This window comes from Andrographis paniculata, unplaced genomic scaffold (genome assembly GCF_009805555.1).
Source record: "Andrographis paniculata isolate CXL003 unplaced genomic scaffold, ASM980555v1 Contig61END, whole genome shotgun sequence".
NCBI classification, from domain to species: domain Eukaryota; kingdom Viridiplantae; phylum Streptophyta; class Magnoliopsida; order Lamiales; family Acanthaceae; genus Andrographis; species Andrographis paniculata.
In genome coordinates, this window is record NW_026137597.1 from 2,818,837 (window position 1) to 2,837,713 (window position 18,877).

Genomic DNA, 18,877 nt, shown 5'->3' on the forward strand with positions numbered 1-18,877 from the left:
AGAGTGGGCAAAGACCTCAGATTCCGATCCTCAGTCGGAAACACCTTCGATTGTGTTTCCTCCTATTCCAGAGGGTGCGAACTCCCATTTGAAACCTCTGTATGTTAATGCTCACATTTGTGGGAAACCAATCACAAAGGTTTTCGTGGATAATGGAGCAGTCTTTAATGTTATGCCATTGAAGACCCTCAAGAAGTTAGGGAAAGGAATTCATGATCTGTCTCCTGTGGAATTCGAAATGACAAGTTTTACAGGGCAGCCGACTAAGCCTGAAGGCATGATGGTTGCCACGATCGAGGTCGGGCCAAAGAAGATCTCCACTGTTTTCTTTATTGTGGACGCAGATACTACATACTCTCTCTTGCTGGGAAGAGACTGGATTCATGCCTCTCAATGCGTGCCATCAACCTTGCACCAACAATTAATGTTCTGGGAAGGAAATCAGGTCTTCAAAATGGAAGCGAATGACAACCCATTCGATGTATCAGAACAAGTTGAAGAGTCAGTGTTTTATTCCAGTCCTTTGGCTCCGATGTCTCAATTGTATATGGCCAGGGAATACCCAAACAAGGGTTATAAAGTCACTGGCCAGAACTCGATGTTCTATTAAAAGAACACCTTTATTGTATGGCTCATGATAAAGCCACACCCATTCCCATATAATTTGTTTGTAATGGAAGATACAAGCTTAGAAGTATGTAGTTCTCTTATTAATAAGTTCTATTTAAAGCAGTTATTACATAAAGCAGAAAATAGTAAAGAGATTCTGAATGTTCACCTCCAAGAAGATGAACAATTTCGTTGGCCCGACTTATTAGAAAAAACAGAACCAACAGCTTCATCACAAGACCCATTATTGGAGTTTAATTTAGGAACCGAATTGGTTCCAAAGGTGATCAGGTTAAGTGGTTATTTGTCTAAAGAGCAACAAACAATGATGCTCGAAGTTATTAGAAACAACATTGATTGTTTAGCATGGGATTATTCAGAGATGCCTGGTTTGACAAGAAGTCTAATAGAGCATCGATTGCCTATCAAAGAAGGTTGTAAACCTTACAAACAACCTCCAAGGCGAATGAGCCGGGATTTGATGCCTCAAATCAAGGAAGAAATCCAAAAACTTCTCAAAGTGGGTTTCATTCAGCCTTGCCGTTATGCGGAGAGTGGCTGGCTAATATTGTGCCAGTGGTCAAGAAAAATGGTAAGATTAGGATATGCATCGATTTTAGGGATTTGAACTAGCTACCCCTAAGGATGAATATGTGATGCCTATGGCCGACATGTTGATAGATGCAGCAGCAGGGCATAAAATCCTTAGTCTGATGGATGGTTATGCAGGCTATAACCAAATATTTCTGGCAGAAGAAGACATTCCTAAGACAGCATTCAGATGCCCAGGGGCTTTAGGTATTTATGAATGGACAGTCATGCCATTCGGGTTAAAGAATGCTGGGGGCAACTTACCAAAGAGCCATGAATTCAATCTTTCATGATTTAATTGGCAGATCTATGGAAGTTTATATTGATGATGTTATTGTTAAATCTGCCAGTTTTGACGAACATTTGAGAAATCTTGAAGAGGCATTCGAAAGAATGAAGAAGTACAAGTTGAAGATGAATCCAACCAAATGTGCTTTTGGAATATCAGCCGGGAGCTTTTTAGGATTTTTAGTTCATGAGAGAGGAATTGAAGTTGATGCCAATAAGGCTAAAGCCATTCTTGACAGTCGGCCACCCAAGACGGTTAAAGAAATTCAAAGTCTTTTGGGTAAGGTGAACTATTTGAGGCGTTTCATTTCCAATGCTGCTGGCAAGGTCAGACCCATTACTAAATTGTTGAAAGCTGGAAAAAAAATGCTTTTGAATGGGGTCCCGATCAACAGACGGCTTTAGATGCTATCAAGCAGGCATTGGTTCACCCTCCAGTCTTGATGCCTCCTAAACAAGGTCGGCCACTTAAACTTTATTTGGCAAATACATATGAAGTGGTTAGCTGTTTATTGGCACAGGATGGTGATGACGGGAAGGAAAGGGCAATCTACTATCTCAGTAAAACCCTTACAGGACCAAAACTGAATTACACTATGCCAGAAAAATGTGTTATTCATTGGTCTTCGCTTGTACTAAACTCGAGCATTATTTGCTGCCCAGAAGAATTGAGGTCATATCAAAGGTGGATCTCATCAAATTAATTTTACAAAGACCTACTATGAAGGGCAGACTCATGAAGTGGGCCATCAAATTGGCTCCTTTCGATCTTCAACATTCCCGCTGAGGGCAATTAAGGGACAAGCAGTAGCCGACTTCTTGGCAGAATTCTCACAAGTCGGATATTCTCTTTGTGATAGTGTCCGACCATTAGTTGTTCATCATATGGATAATCTATAGGTCGGATGTGTGCCTTATATAAGTACCAGAACATGGTTGATGTTCTTTGATGGTTCTACCTCTGGAAACAAATCAGGGGCAGGGGTCTTTTTGCAAGGACCTGATGGTCAAAAGATCAACTTACAACTACGATTGGAAGCCATGACCCATAATTCGGCAGAATATGAAGCTTTAATTTTGGGTTTGGAGGCTTTAATTGCCAGGAAGGTCTAGTCTGTAATCATAAGGGGGGATTCTCAATTAGTAGTCAACCAGGTAAACAATCAATATGTTTGCAATTACCCTCATCTTCGCAGATACAGGGACATTGTGGGTCGGTTACTGACAAAAATCTCAGAAGTAATAATTGAGTTCATTCCGAGGAAAGAAAACCAACGTGCTGATGAATTGGCTCAAAGGGCATGTAAAGGAATTCTAGAGGATATGTGGTCGGAGGTCAAGTCGGGCATAGAAGGAAAGACAGACCCGATATGCGAAGTTACGGTCGGGCAGAAGATAGTCGCACAGGAGCCCGACTGCGAAGTTATGGTCGGGCAGGAGACTGTCGGACAGGAGCCCGACTGCGAAGTTATGGTCGGGCAGGAGACTGTCGGACAGGAGCCCGACTGCGAAGTTATGGTCGAGCAGGAGACTGTCGGACAGGAGCCCGACTGCGTAGTTGATATCAGGCAGGAGTCCGACGGCGAAACAGTGCCCGATTGGAGAACAGAGCTTATCATGTATTTACAGAATCCAGGTGCGAGTGTTTCGGTTGCGACACGATTGAAAGCTTTACGTTTTCAATTGATAAATGGAATTTTGTATAAGAGATCATTTGAAGGTTTACTTTTGAAATGTTTGGGGTCTAAAGAAGCTCTAGAGGTAATGACAGAAGTACATGGTGGGATATGTGGAGCTCATCGGGCAGGTCTCAATATGAGATGGGCCATTCATCGTTTGGGTTTTTTCTGGCCAAAGATTTTTGAAGATTGCATACAATTTGCCAAAGGCTGCCAGGAATGTCAGAGACATGGAAATTTAAACCATTTGCCAGTAACCGAATTGCAATTCTTGGCAAAACCATGGCCTTTTAAATCATGGGCTATGGATATTATTGGTAAGATACATCCTGCTTCATCGAAACATCATTGTTTCATATTGGTCGCGACTGACTACTTTACCAAATGGGTAGAAGCAGTTGCTTTGAAAAATGTGGATCAGAAAGAAGTGATAGACTTCGTTTTGAATCAAATTATTTACAGATATGGTATTCCTCAGTCTGTATAACAACCGACCAAGGCTTGGTTTTCACAGGGGAAAAGTTCTCTAGTTTCTTGGCAGAATTCGGTGTTCGATTACATCATTCTTCACCTTATTATCCCCAAGCCAATGGACAAGCGGAAGCAGCAAATAAGATTATTATTGGGATTATAAAGAAGATGGTTGAAGGGAACCCAAGAAAGTGGCATTTGTTATTGTCTCAGGCTTTATGGGCACATAGGAATACCAGAAATACGGCCACAGGGTTCTCACCTTACCAACTCACGTTTGGCCAAGATGCTGTTTTACCAGCCGAAATCCGAGTATCATCTGGCCGAACAGAATTTACTGATGGTGATCTTACAAAAGAATACCAAACAACTTATGATGCAACAGTTGGAGGATTTGGATGTTAACCGACTCCATGCAATAGGTCGAAGTGTGAAACAGAGTGAAATCAGAGCAAGGAGTTATGGAAAGAAAGTTCTTCACAGGACATTCCAAAAAGGAGACCTAGTCTGGAAGACCATTCTTCCTACATATAAGAAAACTGACCAATTGGGAAAGTGGTCACCGAATTGGGAAGGACCATACATTGTTCAAAAGATATTGGGAATGCGCTTTCATTATTGTAAATCATGAAGGAAGAAGAGTACATGATTGTATTAATGCTAAATATCTGAAGAGGTATTATCCTGCCTTTTCAGATAACAAAACTGCCTGAAACAAAATATTATTTAGAACCCATTTATGGGGTTCGGGTTCGAACCTATTTAAAGGTTCATTTCTGTTAGTCATCATGTATTTGTGAGAAATTTTCTGCCTCTGAATCAGACTTTTCATCCCAGTGAGTGGATATTAGTTCTGGTTCTTCTTCAATAAGATCTTCCAAATCTGGTCGGTACCTCTCCCATTGGCTTTGCATTTCGTCTAAATCTTGATGGGTACGTGCTTGCATGTCTGTTAGGGCTTGATGTTCACGGTCAACAATGGTGCGCAATCTTGAAAAGACTTTTCGTTGATTGGAAAATATATTATCCCAACCAAGATCTGGAAGTATGGTTGCTGCGTGATTTTCGATCATTTCCATGTGATGATGGAGGTCAGGAATGCGACCAAGGATGTCACGAAGAGGTTCATACCCCTCAATGATTTTTTCCATCAGGCGGATGACGCGATGAATGTTTCTTCTTCCTCGTTGGGAGAATCGGAATTTGAAGTCTAGTTGCTTGAGTATATGTAGCAAGTCTTCTGCATGGCCTCCAATAGGGTGATTACCCACAAAGAAGGGTTGAAGAACACCTTCCCAGTTGCTTGATGGAACATGAGGTCGGTCATTCGCCATGTTTGTTAACACTTCAAGTGTTTTGATTTTCAAAATATGCCTTGGAATGTGTTTCTTAAAATGTGAGAAACATGTTCTTTTAAAGAAGGAGTTTGTTTCGATTCCTACAAAGTTGGAAATTGAAAGGTGATCCTTGTTTTGAGAGAAGAAGAAAAAATGGATTACTAAGTCAATTGGTGTTACAAAGGGGGAAGTATTACAAAGTGCCCCTAGGGCAGTTTTTATATGTGTCCATTTGATTTCATCCCTGGATAGCCTTCTGGTATTGGCAGCCATCTGATATCTTATGATGAATTGGGATCGGGCTTGGGTTTTCAGCTCTTGATCCAATTCAGCCTCATTCTTGGTATATTTCTCAAGCAGACGCTGCTCATTGGTAATTTGCTTATCCAGGGTAGACTGTTCTTTCCTTAGCTCCCGCAATTCTGCCTCCTCTTTTTCTGAATAGCTTCATCAACTTGAGCTTTCGTGCTAAGGAGACCACCCAGCCTTCCAGTAGTCTGCTGAAGGGATTCTCGGGTCTTAACCAAAGAATTCTCCAGCGTTGTTTGATCGAAGTCGGGCTGGGGGGTTTCGGCTGACAGGAGTCCGATGACTAACACTTCAGTCTTGAGCTCTGTAAGTCTTTCCATCAGCCGATGCAGAATGGGGACGGCTGGTGATTCCGTTGGAGTGTAAAAAGAAGGCCACCAACCGTCTGAATGAGTTTGTCCAATAAGTCGGACCTTAATTCTGACAGAGGATGGTTAATGGCCTCAGTGAATATAGTTTGGGCCTCCGCCGGGACCGGAACAGTCGATAGGACAGCTAAGTCCGAAGGCCCCTGCAAGTCCTACAATGTCAAATAAGTAATCCAAGGGAGGTGCAAATGTATTCAGATAAGATAGTGTTACCTCTGGGTGGACTGCTGTCAGTGAGGGGGGCAGCAATGAGGTCGGTCGAGTAGGGCAGACAGCTGGTATAACAGCAGCCGACTCGTCAGCTGCTGCGAATGGTCGCTGAGGTGCCGACCTGGGTCCCTATGGAAAGTAGTATATGAAACAGTTAGTGTTTTCTGAAAGAAACATTGTAGCATGGATTGGTTTAATCTTACCAAATTCACAGAAGTCTCCGATTCGGACGAAGACATTTCTTCCACTTCTGGAGGTTGGGCTGCCGCAGGTGGTTCTTCTGCCTGCCACTCAATGGCTAGATGGAGCGCCGCTGCTGGTTGGGCGGCTGCAGGTTGGGCGGCTGCATCTAGAGCCACTGCAGCCGGGATCTCTGGGGCACCTTCAATTTCGGGATCAGCAACATCAAGGATGTCGTTTTGAGGGTCAGCTTCGGCGAGGGCAGTTGGTCCTTCCTTCGAAATGGATGAGTCTGATGCCATGTATGGCGGTTGACCCATCTGGGAAGTTGTCCCCTCACTGTCCGAAGAGACCCCTGCTGCTGATTCGATGGGTGAAGGTGTCTGTGAAAAAATCATGGCAATGTTGTTGTTAAATATATCAAAGTTGGTCATTAGAATCCTAAGTATTGCTGATGAGAGAACTTACTGGTTCTATAGGCACTGCTGGTAAAGATTGCCTCCTGGTCGGGTGCCTGACCCGACCACTCCTCGGTACGGGAGGAAGAGTTTGCCTCCTCGTCGGGTCCTCCGCCCGACTGTTCATTGGCAAATTGGTCTGGACCAAAGGTCCGATTGAATGGTCGGCTGGGGCTGGCGTCGGTTGTGTGGTCGGTGTCACCAAGGTCGGTTCTGGTGAATGAAATAAGTGAAATCAAAGTTAAGATATAGTGAATTGGTTCACGGTTTTAAGAAAAATTACCTAGTCGGGGTCGGGTCCTTGCTGACGTCCTAGTAGTTCCAAGGTCCGCTTGCGCTTGCTGGTCGGCCCCAGAGGTCGGGGGTGTTTGCAGCTGGGAAGCTTTCCTTTTTCGTATTGGAACACTAGATCCGGTCCCCGGGGCGGCTGTTTGTGGCTGGGTGCTAGTGTGTCTAGCCGCCCCTAGAACCAATCCTTGGGGGGGAAGGAGTATGTTCAGCAACCGACCCTCATCAGGGGAAATCAGGGGCCATACAACCGACCACCATTCATTGAATGTTTCTACAGTCTCAGGGTTGGAGCGAAAAGGAATATAAGAATTGGAAATTATATACGTGGTGAGCTGGGCGATATAAGGAGGGATTGAATTCGGTAGGACTCGTCGGTCAGGGCTTTGAAAAATTATATGCGGACACGCGACGGGTCCAGGGATACCTTGGCAACAGCCGAACTGGCGCGCCATGAATTGAGGTTCATAATTAAAAGTGTAAAAGGTTTTCTGCCCTTTTTTATCAAGTTTTTTGCTACTAAAAAGAGACCTGGGTTTGAGGGCAACGTCCCAGGCAAAAGGATAGGTGGGATGAGGACAAGGTTCAGGAGTCGGAAGCGGGTTTGGTGCTGGAAAGGGCCAAAAATGGTCGGGAGCATAACCTGCATACTTTTTATACATAGAAAATCGAGAGTTACTGCGGATATCGGTTAAAATTGCGGTTATTATTGGATCGGAAGATTGGAGTTTATTGCGTCCTGAGCAGAGTCGGTTGAGGGCTAATCCCAAATGTTTTTCAGCTATTGGCATAGTGGGCGGAGATCCTAAGTTAAACGCGTTGGGGAAGTAAAGACGGAACCAAAGTTCTAAAAACCAAAAAGGACCCGACGCGGCAGTGTCTAATTTTCTACTATCATTATCTGTTAGACGAAGGCTAACTCTAGTAAGTCCTTCAAACAGATTGGCTAAAAACAGGGTGCCAAGGGAAAAGAACCGACCTGACGCGATATGAATGGCCAGGTCGAGATGAGAAGGAAGAACACATTTGGAAGGGGAAACAATAACGTACCTACAAAGCCAAAAAAGGATAAAGGCAGTATGCTCCCGGTCGGTTACAGGGGTCCCTGGAGCCCCTTGCTGGTCGGTTGCGAACTTTGTCCAACCCCATTCCTTCACACCTTGTAAAGACCACCCTGGATGGTCTTCTGATGGCTCCTGCCCATCTAAGGCTCCCATCACAGGGTCTTCACCCACGACTGGGAGATGCGCGATCATTGCCACATCCATAAGAGTTGGGCCAAAGGGGCCTGATGGTAAGAGGAAAGTCCCATTTTCCGCATTCCAGAAGGCAGACATGGCCAACAGCACCTTCTCATGCAGGTTAATAGGCATGGTGGATAATAGTATGGCCTGGTCAATTTTTTGAGATCGCCATTGGGTCTGGAAGTGTTCTGCTACCCGTCGATACCAAGCGCGGTAAGGATCTTTTGGGTCCGTGAGATGGGTTTTGATGCTGTCTCGAATGCGAACTGCTTGGTAGTTAGGGTTGTTGATAGCCAAGGAATTTCGGGATTCCAAAACTTCCCTCATCCGATTTGAATCTTCAGGAGTAGTGCAATATGGGCGGATCGTCGGAGTTAGTACTTTCGAGGTTGAAAATGGGCCCTCTGGGAGGGTTCCGTCGAAAGGAAGAGCAGGAAGGTATTGATTCGCCATAGTTAGAGTGTTTTGGGATTGTGATTCACAAAAGCTTGTATTGCGGAGAAGGAAGTTAATCAGGAGTGTTGCAGTAACTGGTGCAGTTGCTAAGAGAATTTTTGAGAAGGTAGTGCTTTATGAACTTCCAAACATTGATTGTTAAATGGCGTTTGAAAGTCCCTTGGCGGCGGGCAAGTTGTTACGTACGGAATTTAGAATTAGGTTGAAAGCCCAAGGTAAGAAGAAGAATGGGCCTGGCAATAGAGTTGCTTGAATTGGCTGAAGGACACCATGAGGAAATCAAGGAAAATAGGTTTATTTCAAGACGGAAAGACCTCAAGTCGGAAGGTTTGCAGGTCGGGAGGTCCTCAAGACGGAAAGACCTCAGGTCGGAAGGTCTTCAGGTCGGGAGGTCCTCAAGACGGAAAGACCTCAGGTCGGAAGGTCCTCAAGACGGAAAGACCTCAAGTCGGAAGGTTTGCAGGTCGGGAGGTCCTCAAGACGGAAAGACCTCAGGTCGGAAGGTCTTCAGGTCGGGAGGTCCTCAAGACGGAAAGACCTCAGGTCGGGAGGTCCTCAAGACGGAAAGACCTCAGGTCGGAAGGTCTTCAAGTCGGGAGGTCCTCGAGACGGGAAGTCCTCAGGACGGAAAGACCTCAGGACGGAAGGTTTTCAGGTCGGGAGGTCCTCAAGACGGAAAGTCCTCGAGACGGGAAGTCCTCAGGACGGAAAGACCTCAGGACGGAAGGTTTTCAGGTCGGGAGGTCCTCAAGACGGAAAGTCATCAAGATGGGAAGTCCGCAGGTCGGGTAAATCGTAGATCGGATAGAAGGCGAAGTCGGGCAGACGTGGAGAGGTCTGTCAAGAGGAAGGTCGGGCAAGGAAGAGGTACGGACAGACGCGGAGGTTTTCGGTCAAAGACGGAGCGGCTGATGAGGTTGGCCCAAGTGAGGTCAGGCGAAGAAGCAGGTCGGGCGAAGAAGCAGGTCGGGCGAAGGACGAAGTCGGGCCAAAAGGGCGGAAGGTCTGTAGTCGGCTCAATAATTTTGGTCTGCTGAGGACGCGTGTCAGCAGGAGAAGGGTTGGAAGGCGGTTGAAAAGGAGACGTTGTAACCGTTCGGGTGACGGTTTTCAGTACGGTTTCCCAGAGAATATTTAAAGGCTTGGATAATCATTTGGCAAGGCATCTTCAATCAACTTCAACAAAGCAAAGTCAGATTTGGGGATCACCACTTTAAATTTCAGTCTTTTATTTTCCAGTTTATTTTCTGTACCATACAGTGTTTAGAGATTCCTAATCTCAGGCACTAATTAATCAAGTTTAAGGATATTTTCTATATCTTTGAATTTTACTTTATTTTTGTTGAAAAATTACATCAACAATGGTGTAATTGTTTTACCCCTCTTCCAAATTTCTCCAAGTAAAAAACTAACGAGGGCATAACAGTTTACTTAAATAAAATATTAACAACGTAAGTGCCATTTGATATCGGGGCCGAGTGTACAATAATTTTTAAATTGTAAATAGGTAAAACAAAATTTTAGAACCAGCATAAATTTTATGCTATTTTGCATTTGTTTATTACAATTATTTCTACTTTGTTGCCAACATCATTTTCATGTAGGCCACATGTGCTTTGATTCCTATTATAGTGATATTATTTTATGATGACCTACTAAGGAGCAAGGGTGGGCCCTTGCTCCACCCCAACTCCACTTTTATCCTATTTTATTATATCTTTTTATTTTTAAAAGAATAATATATATATAATCTATAGAAAATATTTAAAATAAATAAAAAATAATAAAACATCAAAGTATTGATTTTTTTAATAAGAAAGTACATTAGTTTTTTTTTCCAAAATATAATACATCAATATTTACTGATAAAAAAGATTGTTTTTTTTTTCTAATTTGAACTATATTTGATGCAATAATTAATATTTAATATTAGTATGCAAAAAGTAAATATAAAATTATTAACTGGATATATGATAGTAGTATTATTTTACAAATAAAAAATTTATTTTATAAATTTAAAAATTTTGCCCCCCTTATCAATATTCTAGTTCCGCCACCGTATATATTTAGATTTAAAATCTCATGAATAATGTATATATATATATATAATTGACGGGATGTGCATGAATGTAATATGCATATATTATTAATATTACTAAAAATAACAATTTAATTTTTTTTTTATTTATTTATATGGGTATTGATAGTAGATCAAATCTAAAAATTATAAAAAAATAAAAGCTATATATATATATATATAAATGACAAAATAATGTTTATAAAAATAAACATATTTAAAATAAACTTTAACAAAATAATTTGAAATACATAAATGAAAGAAATATATTTATAAATATATATAAGAAATAAATATAGTTAAAAATGAGGTTAGATAATACTCCGTCCGTCCACTCTAAGGGCCACAGTTAAAGTGTTGACTTTTTAATATTAATTTTTATATCCAAACCTAGTATATGACAAAAGAATACTTCTATTAGTGTTTGTTCAAATAATTATACAATATAAGGATATTTTTAATGTTAAGTATAATGATACAAAAAATAAATATAACCTTACCGAAAAAATATATAAAAAGAAAAAAAGAGTTTACAATAAATATAAAATATAAATAAATAAATAAAAATCATATGTATACAATATTTTAGAAGCATCAGTCTAACACTATAAAAATGTGTGAATTGATGAGGCGGACAAGTGTTAGTGTAAGTGATTGAGCATAGGTACAAGTATTTCTCGCATTTTTTTTTTATGTGTTTGAAAATATGTTTTCTTTCAAAGAGAACCGAAAAAACAACTTTTCATTTTCAAAAACCTTGTATTTAAAATCCCTATAGCTTTATTATATACTCCATGCACAAAGTTTTGAATCAACTATTTCTTGTAGGGTACATAGTAGTGCTTTGCAACGGCTAATTTTATGTTGATATAGGAAGGAAGGTTGCTAAAAATATGTTAGTTATGTTTGATTGTGTGATTTGATCCGTCTACGGTACTATTCATGTGATTATAATAGAATTATTGAAATTAAATTTTTTATTTAAATTTTAATTTAAATAGTATTTTGTGTGATATTTTATGAGAGTAAACAATATATCTTTTTATTGTGAATGTCGCAAATTTTTTATTTTAAAAAGAAACAAAAACAAAATATTTAATTATAAAAAATTAAAGTAATATATATATAAATTAAATATAAAAGATATTTATATAAATGCAATATACAAAAAAAACTTAATAACGTAACTAAAACAATTCATAAGGAAATGTATTTTATAAATAGATATATAGTAAGTATATTAAATTGTAAAAGATTAATTACATAAAAAAATATACAGAAAAGTCTAGAACAAATTTAAAATATAAATAAATAAATAATATATATATATATAAATACAACCCTTTGGAACAATCCACTTAATAATATCAAAATGTGAGCATAGGAAAAATATTTGAGTGTGTGATACCCAAAAAACTCTATTTAGAAAATGGTAGAAAAGTCTAGAATAATTAAAAATATAATTAAATAAAAAACATATATATAAAACCTTTCTAGAACCCTCCATTAATAGTATAAAAGTCCTTCATTTTCATATTAGGGTTATTGTACACGTTCTCACGCGGCGGCGGGTCTATTGGTCTTGTTCAAATTAGGGTTTATTATGTGATAAAGGTTTTTTTTTAGGTTTGGATTCGAGTGCATTTAAATACTGTGTTAATTTTGAGTTTTTTCATTTTCAGTTGATTTGCTTGTCTGATTTTTGTTTGTTTGATTAAGTTGGACTATGGATGCAATTGTGGCGAAATAGTTGTTGATATGTTTGATAGTTTGTTTTGGTTTTTTCAGTCAGAGCGATGAGATAAAGGAAGCGGCATGAGATCACGATATTGAGAGGATTCGGGCTATCATATTTCTTCATTCATCTCGATGTTGTCTTTCGGGAAGAGACATCTTTCTTCTTCGGACTTGTGTTGTTTGTCTCATAGGAGCATACAAATTAGATCAAAGTAAAATTTAATTGGTTGATGGTGACAGATTTAGGAGGGCTAACAATTTTCGTAAGCCCCACGGGTCGAATCATCCGATGACGGAAAAAAAAAAAGCATAACATGCCAGGACGGAAGATAAATCTGTTCTTGAGGGATTTTCTTAGCTACTAGGAAACAAGTCGTTATTTTGTTGGATCATGTTCATTGTTTGTTTTTTATTTTTTATGGTCAGTCTACTGATTGTAAGTATTTTGTTTGTCCAAAGCACACCAATTATGTAAAGGGGCATAGTGATCTTCAAATTGATTCACACTTGCAAGAATGGATTTGATTTATTGTTTCTAACTATATATATTTTCGTCTGTGAAGAATCATTTGATCTCTTTCAACTTTCTTGTTTAATTGGTATATATATTATGCTTATAGTGTGTATTTAAATTTTATGAAGTTATAGGTTGATTTTTGCAAGTGTTTTTATATGGATATGTATATGAAGAAAGGTTTTGGTTAAATGCATTATGCTAATAGTATTCAATCCTATGATTTTTATATATTATTGAACCTTTTAGAGCAGTACTAGAGTGTTCCTGTCTTTTGAATGGATGCCTTAGATTTCGTAAACCGTATTATATGTTGAGTGGATGTGTGTACATTATTATTGGTTGTTTGAATTTGGATAACAAATTCTTTTCTCAAAACCTCGTGATACATACGATTCTATTATAAATGATTGGCTACATTATATAGATTAGATAGTTTCTCATTTTGTCATCTCCTGCTCTTAATTAAATGCTTTTCCCTTCGTGGGGATTAATGTTGATTATTTCCTTCAATGGCATGCAATGAATGACGCATGTTGTCGTCATTCAATACCATGCTCTAGCTGACATCAACATTGAATAGTTGTTTATATATATTAACTCTAGGATGTCTGTGAGTTAAATTACAGTTTAACTAAGTTATTGATAAGTGCAAATCCACATATATATAGCAATAGTTCAACAGTCGGAAATAAGCATTTCACTTAGATATGATAAAAAAAAAAAAACATATCCATAAATTTGTATTGCTTCCATACAAAGTAGCAGAGCAACTGCAGCTAGAAATACAAGTACCCCATAAAAAATGATAGCTTCGACAGTGGTGGAAACTTCAGTGGTGGTCAAAGCAGCACCGAAGACAGTCAACAAGGAAGGGGTTTGGGAAGACGCCATATCCGGCCTTGCCCCAAATTAAAAGTCTCTCCCGTAGGTAGGTACACACAGTTGAGGCAACATTCCAACAATTTGGTTTTGTATTCATGGGTGGGGACTGCGGAACTTTTATTTGAACAAAATTGTTGGATGTAACTTTTTTTTTTTTTTTTGATTCGATAAATCAAAGTGCATATTAATACTGAAAAAATAAAGAACAAATACACCGGGCATACCCAGGATGATCACAATAATGTTTTAATGAACTAAAAGGTGACAACCTCAATTAGTGTCGTCTAATTGTTTAGTCTGATCAAAGCGGTAAAAGAAAGTAAAGATATATATATCCACAAACATGCCAAAAAGTGAGGCTGTCAATGGTTGGCTATGAGCAGCAGCATGAATTTCAAAATTTCCAGCTTCGTTCGTCCAATTCATCAGGTAGATGTCCCCGAGAGTGGCTCCCATCGTGGACAAGGATATGCTAGTGTTGTCTCCAAACTTTAAGGCGTTCTTTGTTTGATTGCACCTCATGTTAAGGAGTACAAAATTAGATAACAGCATATTTTAATTTTAGTCACAGAAATAGTTGGATCCAAAGCAAAATTTTCCAACACTGCTTTGTTACGAGCTGTCCAAATATAATAAGGAGTCGCAGAAAAGCCAATTTGTCGCATGATTTGCGAGCCGGTTGTTTTTCCAGTCTGCTGTTTCCTCAATCGAGTCCATCTCCCTTGGTGCCTAAAGCTATTTGAAAATTTCTGTCCAAACTTTTGTCGAGAAGGAGGAATGGATGAACAAATGGTGGGCCGTTTCCAGGTCCTCCTTTCAGAGCAAAGCACACAAAGAGGATAGAGGTATTGATTAAATCCCCCTTCCCTCTGTCCTCTTTGCTCAACTTGGTCTCGCTCCCTTCCCGCACACACTAAAAAGTGCGATTGAGAATCTCGAGCACATACTTTGTCCAGTTATGTGCCGCTACGCAAATACCTTGTTCCACGGTTAGGATTTTCTGTTTCATCTGTTGGGTGTGATCTTTGTATGAAAATTGTTGATATTTTTTGCCCAACCTGATCCGTGACCAATTGCCCCACTTGCAACCCAAACCCCTGTAACTTGGATGGTATTGTATTAACCGTGCCCCACATCTATATATAATTCTTGTCTCTTTCATTCGTTGTGTAAGTAAAATTCGATTCTATTATGAGTGTTCATATTCTTCATGCATTCTTCTTTCATTGGTTTTTAGGGTTTTTTTTTTTTTTTTTTTATTTTGTTGTTAGTTACAACAGCTCACTTTGTCAATCTTTCCAATGAGTCTTCTTCTTTGTGAGCTATGAGTATTCAGGAGATTAGTTGTTGATTAGTCGAATTATGTTTCTAATGGCTTGAAACTGCTGATGTGATGTTTGTTTGGAGGAAGTTAAGCTTAGAAAATTAGATATATAATCGAGAATCCGGCCTCATCCCATGTCAAATGTCTTGTCAACCGGACGGTGGGCATGGGTTACCTGAGCCCACGCCCAAGGACTCAAAATTTTGGACCTTTGAGGCTCATTTTTTTTTAAAAAAAAACATATTTATATAAAAAGTAAATTTATAAATATATGTATAATATTATTATATATATTAAAATTTCTTTGGTGCATTTAAATTTGAGTACTTTTATTTAAATATATTTTCATATGACATTTTTATAAAGCAAAACAGTTTTTTTTTTTTTTTTAATTGATAATAATACCAAACGAACATAAAAAAATTAAATATTTTAATTAATTATATATAAAAATTAAGGATTTGTTTGGACTAGTTTTGGTCAGAACTTTTGATTTCTACTCTTTAGAAAAAGAAAATTGTTTTTATTTTTATTTTTTTTGGCTTCCGTCCAAAAGTAGTAGCAACATTTAATTGAAAAGTTTTTTTTTTCTTTTATAGAAATACTTTAAAAAAAACAAATTGAAATAAAGAAGCCTTTTTTTTACTTGTAAGATTTTGGTTTTGGATTTTGATTTTATATAATAAAATTTTGAATTGAAATAGTTATTTGATGTGATATTAATATGTATTGATATGATATTTTGAATGTAAAATTTAATTTTAGTGTAATATAATAAATATAAAATAATTGTTTGATTTGATATTTTTTTTGATAAAAAATGTTTGAAATAGTAAAAACAAAAAACCAAATACCACCAAGTAAACACACATATATCTATATCTAATAATAATAATAAAAATAATAATATAAAAATAATTATTTTATATCTTAATTCAAATTTAAAGATATAATTGTATTTTTATTTTATATATTATACTTATATTAGAATTTAAATACAAAATTTAAAAATATAAATTTACTGAAAACTTAAAATTATTGCATACTATAATCTATAAAATTTTATAATAAATTATAAAAATATTAATAAACTATCATTGAAAATTTTATTTTTTAGTTTATATATAGTAATAAATTTTAAAATAAATTATAAAGATTATATAAAAAAATATAATTATATTAAAAGTACTTTCAATTTTATAACTTCCAAACAATATTTTTAAAACAACTTCTGCTTTGGGTTTCTACAAGCTAATCCAAACGGACCATAAATAAGGATTAATTTTTTATTTTTGTCCGGAGCTCATCAAAACTCAAGAATAACCCAGTTTTCTAAAAAAAAAATTAGATATATAGTTAAGACCATATTTTAACAACTTGGTTCTGTTTATTGGCAAGGAATTTCTTGAACATTTCAGTTACATAATTATTAGATTTAATATTGTGTTAGGATATCATAACAACAATAGTTTTTTGTTACTCATTTGTTTTATTACAATTGTTTCTACTTTGTTGTCACATCATTTTTATGTAAGTGACATGAAATATATTTAAAAAGTAAGGCTTATTTGTACTTTCATTCTTATTATTTTAACATTAATTTATGATGTAGTCTTTTTGTTTTGAAAAACTACAAATTATATTAAATAAGTTCTTCCCTCTTTTTATCATTCAAATTATGTATATATATATTTAGTTTTATAATCTCATAAATAATATATATATATATAAATTACGTGATGTGTATGAATGTAATATAAATATATAAATTTTTTAATATTACTATAATAACAATTTAATTTTTTTTTTTATGTATATGAATATTGATAGTAGATAAAATCGAAACAAAAAAAGTAAAATAAAATTAATATGTATAAAATGACAAAAAAATTTTTTATAAAAAATAAACATATATTGTATAAAATAAACTTAACCAGATGATTTGAAATACATAAATTAAAGAATATATTTATAAATATATAAGTACACTCCAAAATTTAATCGAGCCAGTCCAAGTGAGAGCCCAGTCCTTGGGGGATATGGCCCATAAGAAGGCCCAGATCAGTAAAATACGTGGTCAACGGAGAAACGAGCATAATTTGAAATTAAGAAGAGGTTGGGGAGGTTGGAGAAAAATGAGGGATAAGAGCCTTATCCGAACAAGATTAGGGGAATAAAGGAAAAGGAGGTGGGAAGACGGCCATTCATTGATTCATCTTCTTCTGCATTAATTTTTTTCAGCAATTTTAATTTCCTGCATTATTTTTTCAGACTTCTACAGTTTTCTTCCGTTAATTCCAATTTAATTTTTCCGGCGTTCATTCCAATTTTACCTTCTTTCTTCGTTAATTTTTCGGTTATCACGAGATAGCTCGGATCCTTTCTTGAGGAGGCCGGGGAACCCTACAATTAAATCGATTCCGACAAGTTTTTCCGATTAAGCCGTCGGTGGCGATTTTTTTACGACAACAGATTGGCACGCCTGGTGGGACACCGACGTCTCGCGACTTTTTGCATGCAACTTCAAAAAGGAAACTAACACCGCCGACAGTTATAGAGATGTCAAAGAATAAGAAAACAGTCGGCAATTCGTCATCCCATCCCGCGCAAGAGGCAGCCCCACTGGATGCAACCTCCGCCACGGTCGGAGGACCTGATCCTATCATCAGCCTCCCGGCCAGTGTGCTCCGTGAACAAATTCGCGGGGAAATTCGATCTTCTCTCAACGAATCTGCTCTGGGAATGTCCAGATACATCACAAATGTGCTCAAGCCTGCCATACGAACGGAATTCGCGCTGCTCCGGGAAGAGGAACTTCGAAAAGGCAAGGCTCCCATGATCGGTTCCAATCCGCCCGAGTCATGGCCAAATCCCGTCATCTCGACTAATTCTAGGATAACGTCTCAGGCGCTCAGTTATGGTCATATCACGATCCTTGGTAAGAACGGGTCTGGGGAACCTCCGGCTACTGTCCGAAGGCTCGGAGAATCCAGCACAGTGACAGGGCAAACTCTGGCAGGGCCGTCCAAAGCAGGGGGGTTTGGCATGACTTTCAGGTCAGTACCGTCCGCCCCGAGTTGGCACCCGGGTTTTTCGACATGCCACCTCCCGTTCCAACCCCTCAGGGATATTCAACGGTTGGACAGGGAACCGGCAACTCTTGGGGGACAGGGCCATCTGCAACCCCAGCACCTTCGTTCGCCCTGCCCTCTTCAGGGACAGCCTGGGGATTAGGAGGTACTACCTCGGCTGCACCCCATGGCGCTAGGGGGCAGGCCAACACCGCAGAAGGGCCATTCGCTGCCGGTTTCGGACCTCAGCAAAATTTTGAATTTGCTGCCCAAGCAACCCCTGGATATTTTCCGGCACAGGAGGCACCAGCAGTTAGGGAAAATGCGGAAGCCCCTAGATTTCACCTACCACCACGGGAACCAATCCTCCAGACTCCTCCGCAGCCGGTGATCCGGAATCCGCCACCCATCCAAGCACCTCCGGAACAGCCTGGGGGCAGGTGGAAGTGATGCCACAGCTCCTGAATCCTCAGGCAATCGAAGATGCTATTCGAAGGATTTATGGAGATCCTAAAAGTTTACCGGCCAGGCCTCATTACCAGCGCCCTTTTCCAGGATATATCCCTTTGGATCATCCGTTACCCCGCAACACTCGAATCCCCGAGTTTGCATTATTCTCGGGGGAAGATGCCCGCTCTACGATCGAGCACATTAGCCGATTTACAGCTCAATGCGGAGGAGAGTACGGAAATAACGACTGGTACAAACTCCAACTCTTCTCTTTATCCCTTACAGGACCAGCATTTTCCTGGTATACCTCGTTACCTCCGAATTCTATTCG

General features: G+C 38.6%; 1 protein-coding gene across 1 annotated transcript; it reads left to right on the forward strand.

Moving 5' to 3' along the window:
• Positions 1-17,584: 17,584 nt before the first annotated feature.
• Positions 17,585-18,546, forward strand: LOC127260327 (uncharacterized). The gene is made up of 2 exons (XM_051288042.1): positions 17,585-18,085; positions 18,172-18,546. The coding sequence occupies exons 1-2, from the start codon at positions 17,585-17,587 to the stop codon at positions 18,544-18,546; spliced, it is 876 nt and encodes a 291-aa protein (XP_051143999.1).
• The last annotated feature ends 331 nt before the right edge of the window (positions 18,547-18,877 follow it).